This window comes from Filicampus tigris, chromosome 8, assembly GCF_054856515.1.
Source record: "Filicampus tigris isolate MCC_2025a chromosome 8, RoL_Ftig_1.0, whole genome shotgun sequence".
In the NCBI taxonomy this organism is placed as follows: domain Eukaryota; kingdom Metazoa; phylum Chordata; class Actinopteri; order Syngnathiformes; family Syngnathidae; genus Filicampus; species Filicampus tigris.
Window position 1 is genome coordinate 6,338,715 of NC_141224.1, and position 19,270 is coordinate 6,357,984.

General features: G+C 39.2%; 1 protein-coding gene across 1 annotated transcript; it reads left to right on the forward strand.

The window, feature by feature from the left end:
- The first annotated feature begins 4,271 nt into the window (after positions 1–4,271).
- On the forward strand, positions 4,272–12,588 carry LOC147143238 (uncharacterized). Its single transcript, XM_086039356.1, has 11 exons — positions 4,272–4,448; positions 4,520–4,592; positions 5,426–5,483; positions 6,235–6,345; positions 7,370–7,501; positions 8,165–8,291; positions 9,719–9,759; positions 9,830–9,949; positions 10,038–10,060; positions 10,874–10,937; positions 11,009–12,588. Exons 2-11 carry the CDS (start codon positions 4,521–4,523, stop codon positions 11,290–11,292), a joined length of 1,032 nt encoding a protein of 343 aa, XP_085895482.1. The 5' UTR covers positions 4,272–4,448; position 4,520; the 3' UTR covers positions 11,293–12,588.
- The last annotated feature ends 6,682 nt before the right edge of the window (positions 12,589–19,270 follow it).

The window sequence follows — 19,270 nt, forward strand, 5'->3', positions numbered from 1 at the left end:
GTGGTACCTCGACGGACACGTTTTTTGCAGATATGAGCCCTAGCTCAGTCTTTTTTTTTTTTTTTTTTTCCTTGCCTTGTTTTGTGAGCAGTGACGTAAGACGTGAGTGCGCTTCACACCTTCCATTGGTCCAGTGAAGTAAACATAATTTTTTTTTTTTTAAAAACGGTTCAGTTTCAAATCAATTTTTGGGATATGTATTGCTTGGATGGAAGAATGTTTTGCCTGTCTCTTTTTTTTTTTTTATGCTGTGAAGTTATTAAGAAATCCACACAGCGTAGTGGTTGCGGTGTAGAGCGAGAGAGGGCGAGAATGAGAGCAAGAATGAGATTAAGCGAGAGCAACAAAGCACGCTCTCTGGAGTAGGATTATAATTGTTTTGGATTTTTCCTAATAGTTTATTTATTTATTTATTTTTTAATTCAGTTAGTTTTAATTAGTATTTAGAGCAGGTTTGTTAGTATTAATTCATTTTTCTCTTTTGGAAATGGTTTGTTTAAATGTAGTTAGTTTTCTTTTTTTCCAAGCATTTTTGCTTTATTTCGTTAACGAAAATGTTTCCTCAATTGTAGGTGTACTTTTTAACGTTAGTTTTCGTTAAAGGTTAAAGTCAATGCAAACATTTTTTAAATCAAAAATATGTTCTATTCAAGCCCACTAGTTGAAGCAGGGCATTCTGGTAGATATTGCGTTTGTGGAATAAGTGTTAATCCACTTGTTTTTAGCCATCTCTGGGGGCGGCCATTTTGTCGTCTGTCAACTGAAAATGACATCACAACTGCTCACAACGACCAATTCAGAAAACAGGTCAGCCGTGATTATTCGTTGTGAGCAGTTGTGATGTCATTTTCAGTCGACAAAAGACAAAATGGCCGCCCCCAGAGATGGCTAAAAACAAGAGCATTTTGCTGCTTAATTTGTATTCCACAAATGCAAAATTAATCAGAATGGCACATTTCAACTAGTGGGCCTGCTGGGAACATATTCTTGAAAAAAATATGTTTGGGTTGACTTCCGCTTTAACTATAATAACCTTGCTTGAAAACGAGTGTGGTACTGGGTACTCGAAGCCACGCCCCTTAAAGGCACAACACATGAACGCATTACTCTGTGTGTGTGTGGGGGGGGGGTGTACGGGGGGGCGCGTGTGTGGGTGTGTGTGTGTGTGTGTGTGTGAGCCATTTTGTCTTAAGTACACGTCATAAAACCTGTTATATCCTTATATTCACATTTTACAATACAATGCTTTTTTTTTTTACAATTTAAAAATAACAAAATTGTCCTGTTTTTTGGGGCGGAGCTGTAAGAGATGAGATGAGTGTGATTGAAGTGGTTTGGATTTGAATTAAACTCGTCAGTCAAGGTGCCACTGTATGTGAGTCTCAGATGACGTGAATTGAAACACATTTATGAATAACTTTTACTGAGGATGCCGCGATTCCGATCCGGAAGAAATGAGCCGCCGAGTGCCAAAATGAAGGAGAAGAAAAAGTCTGCAAATTGAGCTGCCAGAGTTTTTTTTATTTTATCTTTTTTCTTCCCCCACCGACGTGCTTGATGTAAATAAGTCAACTTTGAGTTTGCGCCTACAAAGGAACGAGCAAAGCAATGAAATAACGCCACGTGTATGAAGCAATCAGTGCTATCGCTTGTAAATAGAAAAAAAAAAAACGATAATTGCTCTGTGAATCCATCAATCGAAAGCACTTTTCGGTATTAGCGTGCTGCTGGAAGGCGGCGAAATGATAAAGTTCTTTAATTTAAGAACAGCATTTGAGACTTATATTCCAATAATGCATGGTGCCGTTTGACTGAATATGAAAGCCAGAAGTAAGAGATGTACCGTACAAAACGTTAAAAATTTGCTTTCACTTTCTCCGTCAGTTTCGATGTATGCATGTGCAAGTGTGCAGGGGCCTCAAGGCTGAATTGAGAAAGTTTTCATTCAAAATACTTTTTAAAAGACGTGGACTGAGGCAAATGAAGAGGGAAGCACAAGCAGCCCGGTTCTCTTTTGAACTGTTAATATTTATATGGATAGTAAGGAACAATCGTTTTCCCCGTTACGCTTGTGTCATGTCTTGAAATTCATTATTTTAGTGTGCAATAAATACTGAACAATATCATGTAACGTGGTATGTCCAGGTTGGTCCGTCAGTGTTATAGAGAGCACTAAAGCATCATCATGAGACATTGTTGTCCTTGTTACAAGCCATGAATATTATTTTTATTTATTTATTTCATTGATTTACATTTCATGACCTTTTTCCCCTTTACCTTCACTGTTTGGCGGACACTTATATCTTAATTTGGCCAAATTCATTTATTTTTTTTTTACAAATTGATACTGTTGCTCTTTTGTCTGTTAATTTGACAATATATACATTGTATTAACCAATCTAAAATGTAACAACTCAGAAATATGCCATAAAAAAAAATCCTGTTATATGGGAAGTCAACGCAAACATTTTTTTTTTCAAGAATATGTTCTATGCAAGCCCACTAGTTGAAACAGGGCATTTTGATAAGTGTTGCGTTTGTGGAATAAGTGTTAATCCACTCGTTTTTCGCCATCTCTGGGGGCGGCCATTTTGTCTTCTGTCGACTGAAAATGACATCACCACTGCTCACAACGACCAATCACGTCTCAGATTCAGAAAACAGGTCAGCCGTGATTGGTCGTTGTGAGCAGTTGTGATGTCATTTTCAGTGGACAGAAGACAAAATGGCTGCCCCCGGAGATGGCTAGAAACAAGTGCATTTTGCTGCTTAATTTATATTCCACAAATGCAAAATTAATCAGAATGCCGTGTTTCAATTAGTGAGCCCGCTGGGAACATATTCTTGGAAAAAAATGTGTTTGGGTTGTTTTTACAGATGCAAGAATTCCCTCCATTAGCAACGAAATGCGACTATGCTGCAGCCATTTTGAAGTAGCTGAGCTACTAGAATGTAAACAGCTGGCGAGAAAGGTTTTAATTCACAGCAAGAACAAAAAAGAAGCTCTTGGTGCGATTCCTTGAAACGATTTTTTGTTGTTGTTGTTGTGTATTTCAATCGGTGTGTTACTGTGAGTCAATTGCGTACATCGAAACGCTTGAAACATTATGTTAGCATCCTTGCACAAGTGTGAGATGTTCTGTATGTCAAACAAGAGGTGAAAGAATAAACGACGTATCCAAGCAACATGCCAAGTGTGATTCTTGTCTCAGTTGCTAATTGAATGATCAGGAAAAAAAAAAAAAAACACAGATTCAGTGTGAATACAAACGCAGTAGTTCATTTCATTAGTCCAGTGTGTACCCCACTTCTTGTTCTATTTATGTTGTATTTAAGGCTGGCTTTAAAAAAGAAAAAAAAAAAAAATTGATTCTGTTTGCTATGATATGAGTTAAGCAGCAAAATCCACCCGTTTTTAGCCATCTCAGGGGGCGGCCATTTTGTCACTTCTGTCGACTGAAAATGACATCACAGTTGCTCAGGGCTCAGGTAACGACCAATCACAGCTCACCTGTTTTCTGAAAATGAGCCATGATTGGTCGTTATCTGAGCCCTGAGCAACTGTGATGTCATTATCAGTCGACAGAAGTGACAAAATGGCTGCCTGGGATGGCTAGATTTTCCTGCTTAACTCATATTCTCCAAATATTAATCAGAATGTCTTGTTACAACTAGTGAGCCTGCATAGAACATATTCTTGAAAAAAATATTTTTTGTTGCCTTCTCTCTTAAGTATCTTTGGCAGGTATCGGCCCGATACCCAGACCTGGTATCTTAGTGTACTTAGTGTAATGCCCTTGCATGTGGGAAAGGAGAGCCACAGTCATTGTCATCTGTTTATTGAACAGTAAACACAATGAGCACACTCACAGAAGCTGCTGTAAGCCACAGCTCACATCAAAACACTCATGCGCAGACTCCTGTTTTTTGTGTGTTCTATTTGTGTGCTTTGTGATACTAAAAAAAAAATGGTTTTTTTTTGCAGAATAGACAAAAAAAACATATTTTTAATATAAATATAAAATATAAATGTATATTTAATTTATATTTTTATATTTTGTCTATTCTGCTAATTTTGGGTCTGGAATGTATTGCTAACCTGGTTCCCTGTAAACCTTTTTTTTTTTTTCACTTTCGCATTCGTTGCCTGCAACTCATGTGTGACAAATCCTCACAAACAAAGTTTCATGTTGGGCATCTTATACTCTAAGTCAGCATTGTTGAGTTTCCGTTTGAGCCAAATCTCACGCTTTCAAGTACGGTAAGTGTCGAGGTGGAGGTCCTGCGTGCGTAGCCGCGAGGCAGGCGCCCAGTGGGCGTACGAGACGTCAGCTGGGGAGGAAAGAGTGACGCCGACGATGGGTGGAGGCAGATGGCATGAAAAGTAACAGAAAGTGACGACGTCGAGCAAACAACTTCCGGAGAATCAGCCAGTGGCACAGATGAAGGTAAAACAAATAGGATGAAAATCCATTGCTATATGACTTTTGCTGATTGCTTTTATAATGTCGCCTCACAGGATGGGCCTGAAAGTGCAATATTTAGTCAGTGTCCTGTTGGCATCTGCACAGCTGTTGCTCACCTTGCCGCTGGTAAGTTCACTTCCTCCTTGGGGAAAAAAAAAAAAAATGCTGATGAGGCTTTTTATACCGACTAGCTTTTGTTTTTCCTTTTGCTTTTATACAAGTGAAACACAAATAGCATGCCGAAATCGGTTTCAAGAAAGTATGTTGATGTGAGACTTCTCAACCGAGAGATTGATTGATTGATTGAGTAAAATCTTTGCATTTCACGGGACAGCCAAGTTTAGCCTGTGTTATTAGTGGGAGTTATGGAGAGTCTTTGAAGCGTGTTTTTGGATCTTCTGAGTAGTTGAGTGGAACAGTGGGTGTTTACTGTAATTGTAATTGTGTCTCAATTCCTATATATATATATATATATATATATATATATATATATATATTAGGGCTGTAAAAATTAAAGCATTAACTATGGAGATTAATTGAAATTTTATAACGCACAAAAAAAAAAAAGTACTCAGTTAACTAGGTTTTATGTACGTCCTGTAGCAGACGGACTTTTTTCTAGTTTTACTTTAAAAAGTTGCTTGACGGCTCATTGGAGTAATCTAAAAATAATTTGCACACTTTCAAATTCAAATACCATAGTAGTTGTACGTCTTTGGTGTATCGTTCAACTGTTGTATTTTACAGGAAAAGAATCGTATTCAAGCATCAAAGAATCGAAATATACTTTTATTTTTTTTCCACATTAATTTACAGATTTTACTCGCGGTTTACTTACGGTTCCAAGCTTCGTAAAAAAATGTTGGTTGTAAAATACGATTAATCATGGAAAATGTTGCGATATATAATTTCTCTATTTTTTGAGACAAGCTCACCAATGCAAACTTGCAAATTTACAGACAGAGAGGAACCACTTGTCCGTCCAGCGTGGAAAAGAGTGCAAGATGTGCCCTGCAGGTGAGGAAAAATGACTTTTTGGGGAAAAATGTCTCTAATGTTGTTGTTGCAAAATAAATTGACTCTACTCGTAGCGCCAAAGTCGTTTTTACCACTATGACAAAATTGTCTTACTGGCGTGCGGACATGGCATACGCAAAAGAAGACCACGTGGCTATTTGTAACTTGTTTTTATCAAGATGTTGCTTTAATAAAAGTCTTAAAACTATCACTGCTGTGCTAAATAGACGAATAAATCCCAATCTTGATAAATCACGCGATGTTTACGTCGATCCCCGCGTGTAACGCGGCTAATCCGATTAAGGGAACGTAAACGGCGGATCGGAAAAGATCAAGTCACATGTAAACAGGTGACCAGAGATTTTCGGTCGGAATGAGTTCAATTTTTGCAAAGTGTGGAATGCGTCATTCAGTCCGGTGACACTGTAGGCTGAAGAGAAGACAAATAAAAAGCACATCTCGTATTCCGCTGCCTTCTTCCTCACAATGCTTTGACTCACGGCCACTTGTAATCTTGTAATCAATAAACCGCTAAATGGATGGAAAGGAGTGTGAAAGTATCGGCAGCGGATCTTTCATCTTGTCCCACGCCCTGCCGGCGTTGGCCTCGATGCTGACAAATAACGCAGCGGCGCTCAGCCGGCTTTATGCACCGTGACCACATCCTGCCTCGGCGTCACCAGGCGGGCGCCTGCCATGCGTTTGGCACGTCACGTTTGTCGAGTTGTTTTCGTGTGTTTGGTCACACCAGGTCAGTTCCAGAAGTCTTGCGGGCAGTGCGCGCCGTGTCCCGCCGGGAGCTACACCGCCGGCTGGAACCGTGAAGACAGCTGCCATCGTTGCTACGGCGACTGCAGGCCCGGTAGAGCGACGTTGTTAATGCACTGGGTGGTCACAACATTAGGTACACCTGTATGATCCAATGGCAAACAATGTAAGAGCCACATCACTAGTTTTGTCTTTACTAGTGAGTTTTAAAAAACATTTTGTTTGATGTGACAGATGCTCTCACATTAACGACTAAAACACTCTCACGCACCCTACAGACGATTATTCACTCACATGCATTGCTGAAATTCTCTCACACAGTAATGAAAAAGTATTCACTTGCGCATGTGGCTGAAAATTGTTTACACTCACTACTGAATTACTCTCACATATACCACTGAAAAGTCACTCCATCTCACACAATGAAAGATTTTGTTTACATACACTACTGAAACAATCTACTGATTTTTTTTTTTTTTTGCTCACTCTACAAAAAATTATTCTCTCATTTGGAATGAAATGCTCTCATTCAGATTTTTTTTCTTTAGCTCACAAATGCTTTCACACTCACTACTGAGATGCTATCTCATGCATTACTGGAATGCACTCATGCGCTACTGAAAAAGTATTTGCTTGCACACACTACTGAAAAGTTATCTGCGCGCACACACTATGAAAAATAATTCTCTCGCATACACTACTGAACCACTTTCACACACAAATGAAAAAGTATTTACTCACAGTACTGAAAAATTATTTGTTTACACACACGACTGAAACCTTCTCACATACACTTCTCAGTCAAGATTGAAAAACTAGAAAAAGTATTCACTCGCACACATTACCGGAAACTGCTCACATACACTTCAACACTGTCACACTTAAAATTAACACCTATGAACAATTTCGAGTTTTCACTGAACCTAACATGCATGTTTTTTTTTTTCTTTTTAGAGGGCAAAATTGTGATGCCACTCACGATGCCACTCTTGAATCGGTCCTTACTAGTATATATTGCACAGGTGTACCTAAAGTTGTGGCCAGTGGATGCAGTCGCACTAATGGTTGCGATGGAAGGCCATCAAATGATCGTTATCTTGCTTCTACCTTCTTCTCAGAATTCAATCAGAAAGTGCTGAAGAACTGCAGCAGCACGTCGAACCTCAAGTGCACATGCCAGGATGGCTTCCGCTGCGCCGCTGTGGTCGCGTATACCGACAACTGCAAAAACTGTGTCGCAACCACAACGGGTAAATAGATGCTAAGTAGTGCAATGGTTGACATTATCGTGCAAATTAGAAATTCGTCTTTTGCAAAGGTAAAGTAACAATGCTGTCGGAGATTTACGATATTAATGTGCCAATATGTTTAATATTGTAGTTGTGGCGTCATACTGAGAATTGTCATTTAGCTAAACGAGGTACAAGATACAAGTACACGATGCTAGGAGCAAATATCAGTGTGCTGCAGGGCAGTTGTACGCCACTCTTGAGCTAACCAAAACAGCGGCACCTTGTAGAGGACATAAACTCTCTCTCCACATTGCGTTATGTAGAGACTTTCCAGAAGACTCGCTCGCTCCGCAATATTGTGTGTGGAATATGTTTACGTTCTGACGACCATTTTGTCTTCTGTCGACTGAAAATGACATCACAACTGATCACAACGACCAATCACGGCTGACCTGTTTTCTGAATCTGCGCCGTGATTGCTCGTTGTGATGTCATTTTCAGTCGACAGAAGACAAAATGGCCGCCCCCGGAGATGGCTAAAAACAAGTGCATTTTGGGTTATCTTCCGCTTTAAGTACGTAAAATGAAAATATGAATTGAAATATGACAAAAGATTTACTTGGTTCGTTTGTCAGTTAGTTTTGGTTTTATTCAAATGCCACGTTCTGTCTGTTCCCTCAGTAACATCATCGACAACAACAACAACGACAACAAAAACAACAACGGCACGAGATGAAGGTGAACAGACTCCTTCCTCCTCATCTTCTGGAGACAGCAGCAAGTCTGACCGATTGTGTTCATTTCCCGAGTAAGTACCTCATACAATAATCCTTATTCATAAGGTTTATAATTGTCTATAGTAGCGGTTGAACTGATTAGTCGACTAGTTGACATTACTACTTTGTGCCGACCTACTGTATAACGCTTGAAATCGACCAATTGCTGATGATGATTTTTTTGGAATCTCGTCTTCCAATTGGCCAAAACGAATTGCTAATCACATTTTTAGCATTTCCTCATCCAATCGGCCATTTCACAGAGGACGATGGACTGGCTGTCTATGTATTCTATAACGCACTATAGAGCAGCGAAATGTCCGGCCAACAAAGCGACACAGTCTTCATACGAGTCAGAGAATATGAAAATATTACATGATGTTTGTTGAGAATAACAGTTAGCCTTGCTAGCTAGGGCTAGCCGCTAGTCTGAAACGGTTCATAGGCGGGACTTCGGGTTTTGGCGGCGAGGAACGAGGACAACGGCGACAAGTGAAATGCCATTTTCACTACCAAAATGTCTAATGATGCGTTAGTAAAAACTGTGTGCTAACAAATTTAACAACACGGATGTCAGTGTACAGGGCAGTAGATGCTACAAGCTAGCTTTGGGAACTTTGGTTACAATGTGCTACGGAACACAAGACGACAAATAAAATGTGAACTACTTAAATGGATCCAGAAATTGTAGTAGTACAATGAAGTACTCGGAGGTTAGCACATTTTTTTATTTTTGTTTTAGTTGCAAGCTCAATTTATGTTTACGCTCATATATTTATTTTGGAATGTTTAGATAAAAGATTGCCCTCATTTTGATTTTGTAAATAATATTGTTTCATTTCTTGTCATTTCTGTGAGGGACCCCAGGAAGAATAGTCTTAGAACTGGGCATTTTACAAAAAAATTACGCTCTGTTTTTATCGCCCACCGCCTACAGCTGGGTTACCCGTCTGTCTATCCGCCTTTTTGTCCGGCCGTAAAAAAAAATAGTAATCGCCTATAAGCCAGGTCCACCTATGATTTTTAACTGGCTTCCGTTAGCGTTTCCGACTACCAACTTGGACAAACTACCACTCGCACGCATCACCACAACAACTACATTAATGTAATTTTAAATCTTATTCTTAATCATTTGTTTCTATATTGGTCTGTTGAACTATATTGTTACGGGAATCCTGTCTCAAAAAGGCTCGGGACCCCCTTCATCATATTATAGTTGAAAATCTTTAGTCGTTTAACCCCTAGTTTATAGATGCCACGAGATGGTGGCAAAGCACTACTTTTATGTTAACCAGGGCTTAAAAAAAACTCAGCATACAAGTAAATTTGCGTGTAAATAGGGGTAACACTGTACCTCAATTCACTCATCAACAGCTGAAACTTACTACACTGATGCTATTTGCATATATGACAGTTTTATGATCCTAAGTGAAAGATATGCTGTAAATATGTCCTACAGATGCGGCGTTCAGGCTAGAAACAGCTCACACACTAACAAAGGTGAGTTTCATATGTGAACGATAGAGCACTTTGCAGCTTGTTTACTGAAGGTGTGCTGTTTGCGAGTCAGAGGCAACTCCAGGCTCTTGGCTGGCGGCCGTCCTCTTCCCCATGGTCGTCGTGGTAACCGCGGCCCTCGTGGTCCTGCTCTGCCTCTGTCGCTCGGGAGAGGAAACCTGCTTGAAGCGAGGTATGATGGCAAGTCGATATCTGTGAAATGTGATTGGTTGATTGATGGATTTCAGACTGCTAATAAATGTTTGATTTGTGTCTTCCAGCTGTGGTGAAGTTATGGCACAAGGTGGGTGATGCAAGACTTCCGGACCGGGACGTTTTCCTTCAATTGTCTTATTTTTACGTGATTGGTGTTTCTACATTACAGACATCGGATTAACGTGAAAATTATTATTTTTTCCAAAATTGGACATAAAGGTTTTTCACAGGACAGCGACGATATACATTTTTTTTTTGGTATGTGGGGAACTATGAGTGACCAGTGAAAGCGCTGTATAAAATTGAATTATTGTTATTATTATTATTATTATTATTATTATTATCATCAACGACACAAAACACATAACGGCAGTGATTTTCAAAGTGAGGGACATGGGCTCCCTCTAGTAGTGTAGATTATGCACATCTTGAATTAAATATACAAGATGTGCATAATCTTCCATTTTTTTTGCTTTTTTAAAAATCCTATACAGAATATTAATTGCAGTTTAGTTGTTTTTAATTTTTCAGCACAATACATTTCCATTTGACCTTTTAGAAATGTTTGTTCTCAAACACATATTTAGGTAAAAGTTGTATTCAACTTTCTGAATTTTCTCAAGTGCTACTTTGTGTAAAATGTTTGGGAACCATTGCCTTACAGAATATGAATATATCATTGGACATTTTAATGTTTGTAACGTAACAGTATAGTAATTGATTAACATCAAATTTTGTCCACAAAAAGCACTTTATACACAACTTTGTACAATAAAACCAGAGAAAACAGAGCACAAACTGTCAGAAAACATCACCATCAGTGAGGAAACGCAACAAATAATTTTAAAAAATGTGGCACTTTTTTTTTCTTTAAATCTGAAAATGTATGTTTCCACTCCAGGGTGCTCCAAATGCTGCAGGCAAGGAGAAGGGGTCCACTCCGCATTTCCCCATCGAACCTTGCGGTATGAAGCCTTTTTTGTCCAGCTCAGCGCTCCACTTTATGAGACGCTTGAATGACCAAATGTCTGTACAGGTGCTGTGCACGTCCACAATGCAGGAACAGTCATCATCAGTTGGCTAAGTCCGTTCACCGGCCAAGTGGGAGCCGTCACGGAAGCCGGGCGGGCGACGGATGAAGAGGAGGAGGACGACGACGACGAGGACCAGGAGACCCAAGACAGCGACCGAGTCTTTCCCCCTCCAGTCTCATCTAGCGTCCCCCTCTCTGAGGAGGAGAGGAGCGGTGAGGCGCTCTTCTTGCCCTCACAGGAGGAAGGTAAAGACTGGCACATGTCCAAAGAGGAAGCAGAAGCCTGAAGGTGAAAAATGGAGAACACCTCACTGGACCGGGACATTTCTCCTGTAAGTTTAGCAAACTCTGAGAAGAGACACTGTCTGGAAGGAAGGAAGGAAGGAAGGAAGGAAGGAAGTTGCAATCAACTTTGATGGTGCGCCATTTTCCTTTAGAATTTAGAGCAAGCAGTGTGCAACTAGGATATAAATAGATGACACCAAGATAAATCATTCCAAAATTATCCACCGCCATCCAAGTCATTGACTGGCGTTGAGAGTGCACTCGCCAATTGCGTTTTTTCAATAGCTGGGAAACAACTTTACCCAACCGGGACGGCCACTAGATGGCAGCGACGCACCGTTTTAGATTTGAGGCCTGCCCAGCTTTACAGAACATGTGAGAGAAATGGTCAAATTCATCCACAGGCTGGAAATGGGACACGTTTAGGGATTTTACACTCAAACACAGTACAGTATGTATATTGGTATGCGATAGAGGTGTTGAATATAGCAATATCAATATTAATGCGATATTTAATGCACCTAAAGAAATCACATTTTTATTCTTATCTTATCTAATGAAAGAACTACATTTTTTTTTACATACACACACACACTCACAAATAAATGTACTGTATACAATTTCAAGTTATTACAATTAATTAGCTAATAATACATTGAGCCTGCCTATCTTGCAGCATGAATTTTTTTTTAAAAGTTATGTAGTGCAAGTGGATGCTGTTCACCTATTGGATGGCGATGCGCATTTATGCTTGTATTTGATTGGTCAAAGTCAGACACAAGCATACAATTCGGTCCAAAATCTATCGCACGTCTTTGTGATGTCTCATATTACAGCATATTACATGGGCCATTATGTCGATGACAATTTTTTTTCCCCGATATATTGTGCAGCCCAAGTACATGTTAAGTATTTGCCGAGTACGTGCAGTACAGTAGTTCACAGAGTACAACAGAGAGCTTGGATGTTTGAAGGCAATTTTAGTCGCCGTGCTGTAGCTGTAGAAAAAATATGAGCATCAGAAGATATCCCAACTGCTCTTGATTGGATTGGTTTGGTGTCTTCTGTGTTGGGTCACATAATGGGATCACAAATTGATTTCTGCTCCACTTTGACCTCACACATTCATTTCATTTTCTTGCTCCTGAGTGGTTGATGAAGCAGCTTTTTAAAAAACATTTTTGAGGTGTATTGTTTTCTAAGCTCTTTGATTTTACTACAGTAAGAATCACCAGAAAAGTTGCCTTTTGTTGTTTTACGTCTGATTGCGTGTAATAAATGTATTTAATTGACGAAAATCAAGAACGCACATTTGTAAATAATTTTCCTGTATATGATGCACATGCAATACAATACAACTTTATTTCTATAGCGCATTTCATAACAGCTACAGCTGCAACAAAGTACTTTACGTTACAATAACAAAATAGCAAGAATATAACAAGTGAAAGCAATAAATTAAAACAAGGAATGACTATATACAGTAGGCACCGGAAAACAGCAGAAAAGTGTCAGTCTCACGCATCAAAAGCCAAAGTATAGAAATGTGTCTTCAAACGGGTTTTAAAAATGGACAGAGAGGGGTCTTGCCTAACATTTAATGGAAGGTCATTCCAAATGATATAAATATCATGTAACATCTGCTGTTGCATCTGAACAAATTTGAATGTAGAAGAAAAGTTCATTTTTTTCAGAAGTTCAATTCAAAAAGGGAAACGCCTTTATTCTATCGATTCATTGAACACAGCAAAATACTTTTTAGAATGCCAGTTCCCAAATGTAGTTTCTATAATAAGTCCCTTTGAATGTTTATTGTGTAATATTCACATTTCTCGATATGGCAAATGTATAATCATAAAAATTTTAATATTTGTTATATTTCACTCTCTTGTTCCTAAAAGAAACAAAACCTCTAAAATACACAGCATGCATCTAGTCCAAGGACGTGGTGTACACACATACCGATTTTGAACCTCTTGACCCATTTTTAAAACGCGAGCGACCTAACGCATGATGGGGAAGTAATACCAAAACTGACCTATGATACACTGAAAAAAAAATGGTGCGTTGAATTTACTCGATTTTATCTTGTCAAGTGGTTGCACACAATACTTTGGATTTAAATATGTTTGTAAGTAAATGTATAGTCAACTTAAAAATATATATCAGAGAATTTTATTTCGTACAATTACTGGATCAAATAACATTGAGTAAATTCATCACGCCATTTTTTTTCAGAGTATGCATCATGGTGCCACACGGCATGCAGATAGACAAGAAAGTGTCCTCGTAAACAGGGCTGGACCGGTCCCTCATAATTAGAGGAGCACCCGCCTAGTAATTAACATAAAACTTGCGATTGTTACTGGAAGGAAATTATTTCACAAAGATCCGAAACCCAACTCCAATAATTGTGGTGTCGTTTTTACTGTCTGTATTAGGTTGTAGTCTCACTTCTCTATTCTAAACTGCTGCCTTAACAACCTAGCTTGACTAAAGAGGAAGAGAGGGGGAGAAGATTATAATTTGTAATGTGGTAAATCGGAAACTTCGTTAAAAAAAAAAAAAAAGTATATAAATGTAATTTCTGTTAATTTTCAGTTCTTTCAAATGTCATTTTAGTTATTTCGTTTTGTTTTTGGGAACTAAAATAACCTTGAGCAGTGTGAAATATTCTCCTTTCGAAACACCAATCATGGCATTTGCTTTTGCTCTAGCTAAAGGGCCCCCACGAGTTGAGTTTGCACGGCGCTCATTTTTCTTTTTCAAACATATTGCTCGCCGTGACAATGATGACATCCGCTCGCCAGTAACTGAGCTGCGCTGTGTTTGCTTACAGACCGGACATGCGGCTAACGCATGAGGTTAGCTAGTTTTGAAAAATTGCGGCAAACGTTTGTGGGGCACCATCTGATAATCGTCCTTTTGCTGACTTTGATCGTAAAGGAATTCAAATACGGCCGCGTTATCCGCAGGTGTGTACCCATCTTGATTAATCTAACTGTGTTAGTGAGCAAGAACCATGAATAAAAAGACACTAGAATAGAAACGGCTACCGGTAATTTCCAGCAACTTTCGAGTCCTTTTGTAATACAGTAGAAAAAATTTTGCATACGCAAGCGCTTGTAAAGATAACGACCTTCGTTTAAATAGCAACCCAGTACTCGACTGTTGAGTAAATAAACGCCACACCCTCAGCCACTATTTAAGGTCATTGAAAGTTACCACGGCTATGCACACGCTGTGTCACTTTTACCTCACGTATGACCGCGTCACGCCTCTTTCACACTCATGTTCTCCATTCTTCTCATTTCAACAACAAACTTGTGCGCCCATTAGCAACAAATCAGACCTCAACACTCTGCTCACATTTGCCGCACACTTCTTGGACCGGCTTGCACACCTCCACTTCCTCCTCTGCGCTCGGCAGTCCTGGCGTCGCTTTGACTTCTGAGTAGTAGCCGGAGCAACGACGCAAGCTAGCTGTGATTAGCTTCAACGGCATTCAAAAAGATCATATTGTAAGATTGGCCGGTTTGTTCGTATGCTTACCATGCTTGGATCTGATCCAGCTTCGGAAGGCCAAGACGAGTAAGAAGACAATGACTGCAAGGACTACAGACACAGGGAGAGCTTAGCAAGTGCAACTTTACATCTGCGGGGCAAACATACAGGTCAGACATATATAAATGTTAGAAAAAGTTAACCCAAACATATCTTTCTCAAGAATATGTTCTATGCAGGCTAACTAGTTGAAACAAGCCAATAGGATTGATATGAAATATGAGTTCAGCAGTAAAATCCACCCAATTTTAGCCATCTCAGGGGGCGGCCATTTTGTCACTTCTGTCGACTGAAAATGTCATCACAGTTGCTCACAACCACCAATCACATCATCATCTGAACCGTGAGGGTGTGTGATGTCATCTTCACACGACAGAAGTGACAAAATGGCCGCCCCCGGAGATGGCTAAAAAGGGGGAGATTTTGATGCTTAACTCATATTCCACAAACGCAGTATTAATCAGGATGCTGTGTTTCAACTAGTGCGCCTGAATAGAACATATTCTTAAAAAAAATATGTTTGGGTTGACTTCCGCTTTCAAGAAAGACAATTTGTAACATCAGATTATGACTTAAGAATTCTATTTTGTTTTAATGCAGGGATAGGGAACTCCGCTTCCTCAAGAGCCATATCCTGCCTCTCTTGGATCTCTCCATACTACAACACGCCTGACTCAAATGATCAGGATTGTTTCAGACTTCTACAGACTTCTACAAGCATGCTGATGAGCTGATTTATTTGAATCAGGTGGGTTTTACTAGGGAGAGATCCAAAACAGGCAGGAAACGGCTCTCGAGGAACCGGAGTTCACTACCCCAGTTCTAATGGGTTGTTTATCTAAGAACGACAGGGTGTGGAACGTTTTGTCGAAGTGGCAATAATGAATGCTGCTTTTTGTACGCTTTAATAAGGAAGGAGTTTGAAACCATAATTTCAGTGTTGCTGCAGTGACGCAAACCACAACCAAACAAAGTAGAGCGAGACCTCGACTTACGTGACCAAATTTACAAGGTTTTCGACATACGAGGCGACGCTCCGCTGATTTTTGGCTCGAGTTGCGAGCAAAAAGTGCTTGTAACCTACACAACAAGCTGCAATTTGGCAGATAGTCAACAATTTTTCAAAAAAAAAGAGGAAAAGTTCTTGCTTGAAGCCGTTTATCGCCAATCCCAGTTTAGGTTGACTGTAAATTCGTGCCCAGTGCAAGTCTAGCGCAAAGTGTGGTCTAACTGTGCGCATGGGTGGAAACCACATAACTTTGACTATGAAATGTTGCTAGCTTAATGCTAACACAAAATATAAAACACCAATGATGAGTTAACAAAACTAGCAGTGATAAGTATAACATTTGACAGACAATATTAACAGGTATACACTATACAGTAGAACTCCCAAAAACAATTTTATTATTATTATACTGCCCCCTGGTGGCAATGTTGCGCACACCAGAAGGAGCTGTTTGTGTTTCCCCCCCCCCACTTGGCGGGAATGGGCTTCCATAGGCTTCTGCAATATTAAATAAATAAATAAATAAAAAATTCACTGACGGAAACAGTTAAAAAATAATAATAATAAGTTAAGCAAGCTAAAAAAAATGTATTTTGTTTTTTAGTGGCAAGAATGGGCTTCTTCCAAAAGTAAGAATTTTTAATTTTTTTATTTTCCCCCACCCACTGGCGGAAATGGGCTTCCATAGACAGAAGATCAATGGATAAGAGAAAATTATTTCACAAACAGTGTAACATAGTGTACCGATCCCTGTGTTTACAGTAAACCTGTTTTTTCCCCCAACCTAACAAACTTAATTCATCATCTCATAATAAAATCATGCCCAAAGACGCACATTTATAAAACTACAGCTATCACTTTCTGTAGGCATAAAAAGCAGGATGGGAGAGGACTGAGAATTATCCCTATCTAATCTCTTCAGCAAAACTGAGTTTGACACTTCCCGTTTTTTTTTTTTTTTTCTTTCCAATTTACACAGCGTTGTACAAAATACCGTTGCGCCACCTAAAATCGAAAGTGAGATTATGCCCCAAAAGGCCAAACAAGCATTCATACTCTTGTTCACACCGAGGGACAATTTAGAGTCTTCAATTATATACATTTTGGAATTTGGGAAGAAGCTGCAGAAAGCCCACCCAAGCATTGGCGGAAGATAAAAACCCAGCTGAGACAGCAACAACACACACAATCGGCTGTGATTTTCACCATTTCCTGCCAAATTCCCGTGGAAAGACCTTGTCACACACAATCCCACGACGGCTTCCAACACACACACACACGAATGATTCCTTACCTTAAACTTCAACCCCAGCCATTCCCAGGGAAAATAAATTGGATTAGGGCTGCAACCTACAATTATTTTAATAATCAAGTTTGTCAATTAATCAATGAATCGGATTGAAAAACACATTTTTATTTCCTTCCCTATATTCAAAAACAGGAAATTATTTGAATTTGACAGTACAGGAAATGCGCAAACAAACAAATTAAGAATCGGTTACTGGTGTGGTGAGCAACATATCAAAAAATAGGCAAAACATTTTTTTTTTCCAAAGTAAAAAAAACTAAAATGCTATAAAAATACAACACACTAGGGCTGCTCGATTATGAAAAAAAAATATAATAATAATCACGATTATTTTGGTCATAATTGAAATCACGATCATTGAAATGATCATTTATTTTTTGGGGTAAAACAAGACCATTTTTAACCCAAAAATATGAGGACAAATACATTTCTTTGAAACACTATGTAAGTTCCTTTTGGACCAAACTAAATGATCGAATTAGTTCTAAAATAAAAAAAGGCGCAAATGTATTAATTTAAGTATGATTACCTTGTGTAAACAAATGTAGTGCATTGGATATAAATGCATAATAATTTATAAATAATAAATGAATAATAAATAAATAAATAATAATAATAATTTTTTACGATTATGCCAATTCTGTAATCGTGGAGTGTAATAATCGTAATTGTAATTGAATTTCGATTCATTGCGCAGCCCTACAACCCGCTACTGCTAGCATACTTAGATTACAAGATTAACTCGAGTCATAATGCACAGAATCTGGCCTACGCAATTGACATATTTGGTATCACGTTGAGCAAAGATTTCGCTAGCAGTGCCGCACCCACCGTGGATGAAGAGCCCAAAATGCAGCTTGAGACCCCCCCGTCTATAGCTTTCAAACCGAACAGGGGCTCAGAGGTGTGTGACTTTGACTAACTTGAAATGTCACCGTTGACTCATTGTGAAAGCCCACCTTTAGGCTGGTGTCTTTCAAATCTCCCCCTTCCTCTCTGCACAGACCCTCACAGCCATCTCTCGCCATTTGTCAAAATGTTTTCTACTTCCGGCAAGTTACTTATTCCGATTAATGGATGTGCAACTTGCTAATAGATCTGACCTTCACCAGTCATATGAAAGCTAGCACCTAAACAAACTCCTTTCAAAATACACAACACAGGCATGCTTTCAGCTTCAATAGGTGTAACATACTCATCTACATACATGGGCAACAACGGTTAGTACTGACCTGAATGGAACGTGAATCACCACAAAAAAAAAAATAATAATTTGACAAGACTGGCAAGCAGTTCAAAATTATCCTTGGAAAAGAACAGCTTGCAAGAAGGAGGCTCAATTATGCTCTGGGGCTGCTTTGCTCCACCGGGCACTGGGTGTCTCGAAACTGTGAAGGGTACAATGAAATCTGAAGACTATCAACATGTTCTGCAGGGAAATATTCTGTCTACTTTCCGAAAACTTAGTCATGGCTCCTCCGATAGCACAATGACCCAAAATGGACAGCTAAAAGCACCTTGAAAATCACCAAGAACTAAACATCGGACGACCCTGAAGTGGCCGTTGATTAAGAACATCAAAAGCATGGCTTGATTTTCTTGAGTTAATTTTTTGTATTTTTTTTTTTTCTCGGTTTCAAGTTATTTCAGCCTCCATTGTGGAATTTTCCTTTTGTTAATGGTTGGAGACCAACAATATTGGGTTTAATTAACTACACATTCACTCCATTTCTGTGGCTTAAGAGGATAGATGTTAAAGTCCAAAAGTGAGTAAAACACGCGGCTCTATTGACTCAGGTCAGCAAACAGATTTCAAAGTCCAACATGGCCACAATGAAGCAATATTTAGCTGTTCGAATGAAAACTGGAATACCATTCCAAGTGAGTTTTTCACCTCTGCCAAAGAGTTACCTCCTTTCAGTTACCTGCAGCAAGCACCAAAATGTTTAGGTTTTAACTCTCTTTTTTGGTCGGTTAGTTTGACAGACGTATTACACAAAATTGACAGTACCGTTTGAAAAGTCTTAGGCCATCTTTCGATATATTGTTTTAACTATACTTATATAACTAGAATGCCCCTCAGTGAAGCGCAGACCAG

Excerpts from the sequence above, each read along its gene's own strand:
- LOC147143238 (XM_086039356.1), top strand. The coding sequence starts at position 4,521 with ATGGGCCTGAAAGTGCAATATTTAGTCAGTGTCCTGTTGGCATCTGCA. Across the intron at positions 5,484-6,234 it reads GTGCAAGATGTGCCCTGCAG|GTCAGTTCCAGAAGTCTTGC; the intron begins GTGAGGAAAAAT and ends TGGTCACACCAG. Across the intron at positions 9,760-9,829 it reads CAGCTCACACACTAACAAAG|AGGCAACTCCAGGCTCTTGG; the intron begins GTGAGTTTCATA and ends TTTGCGAGTCAG.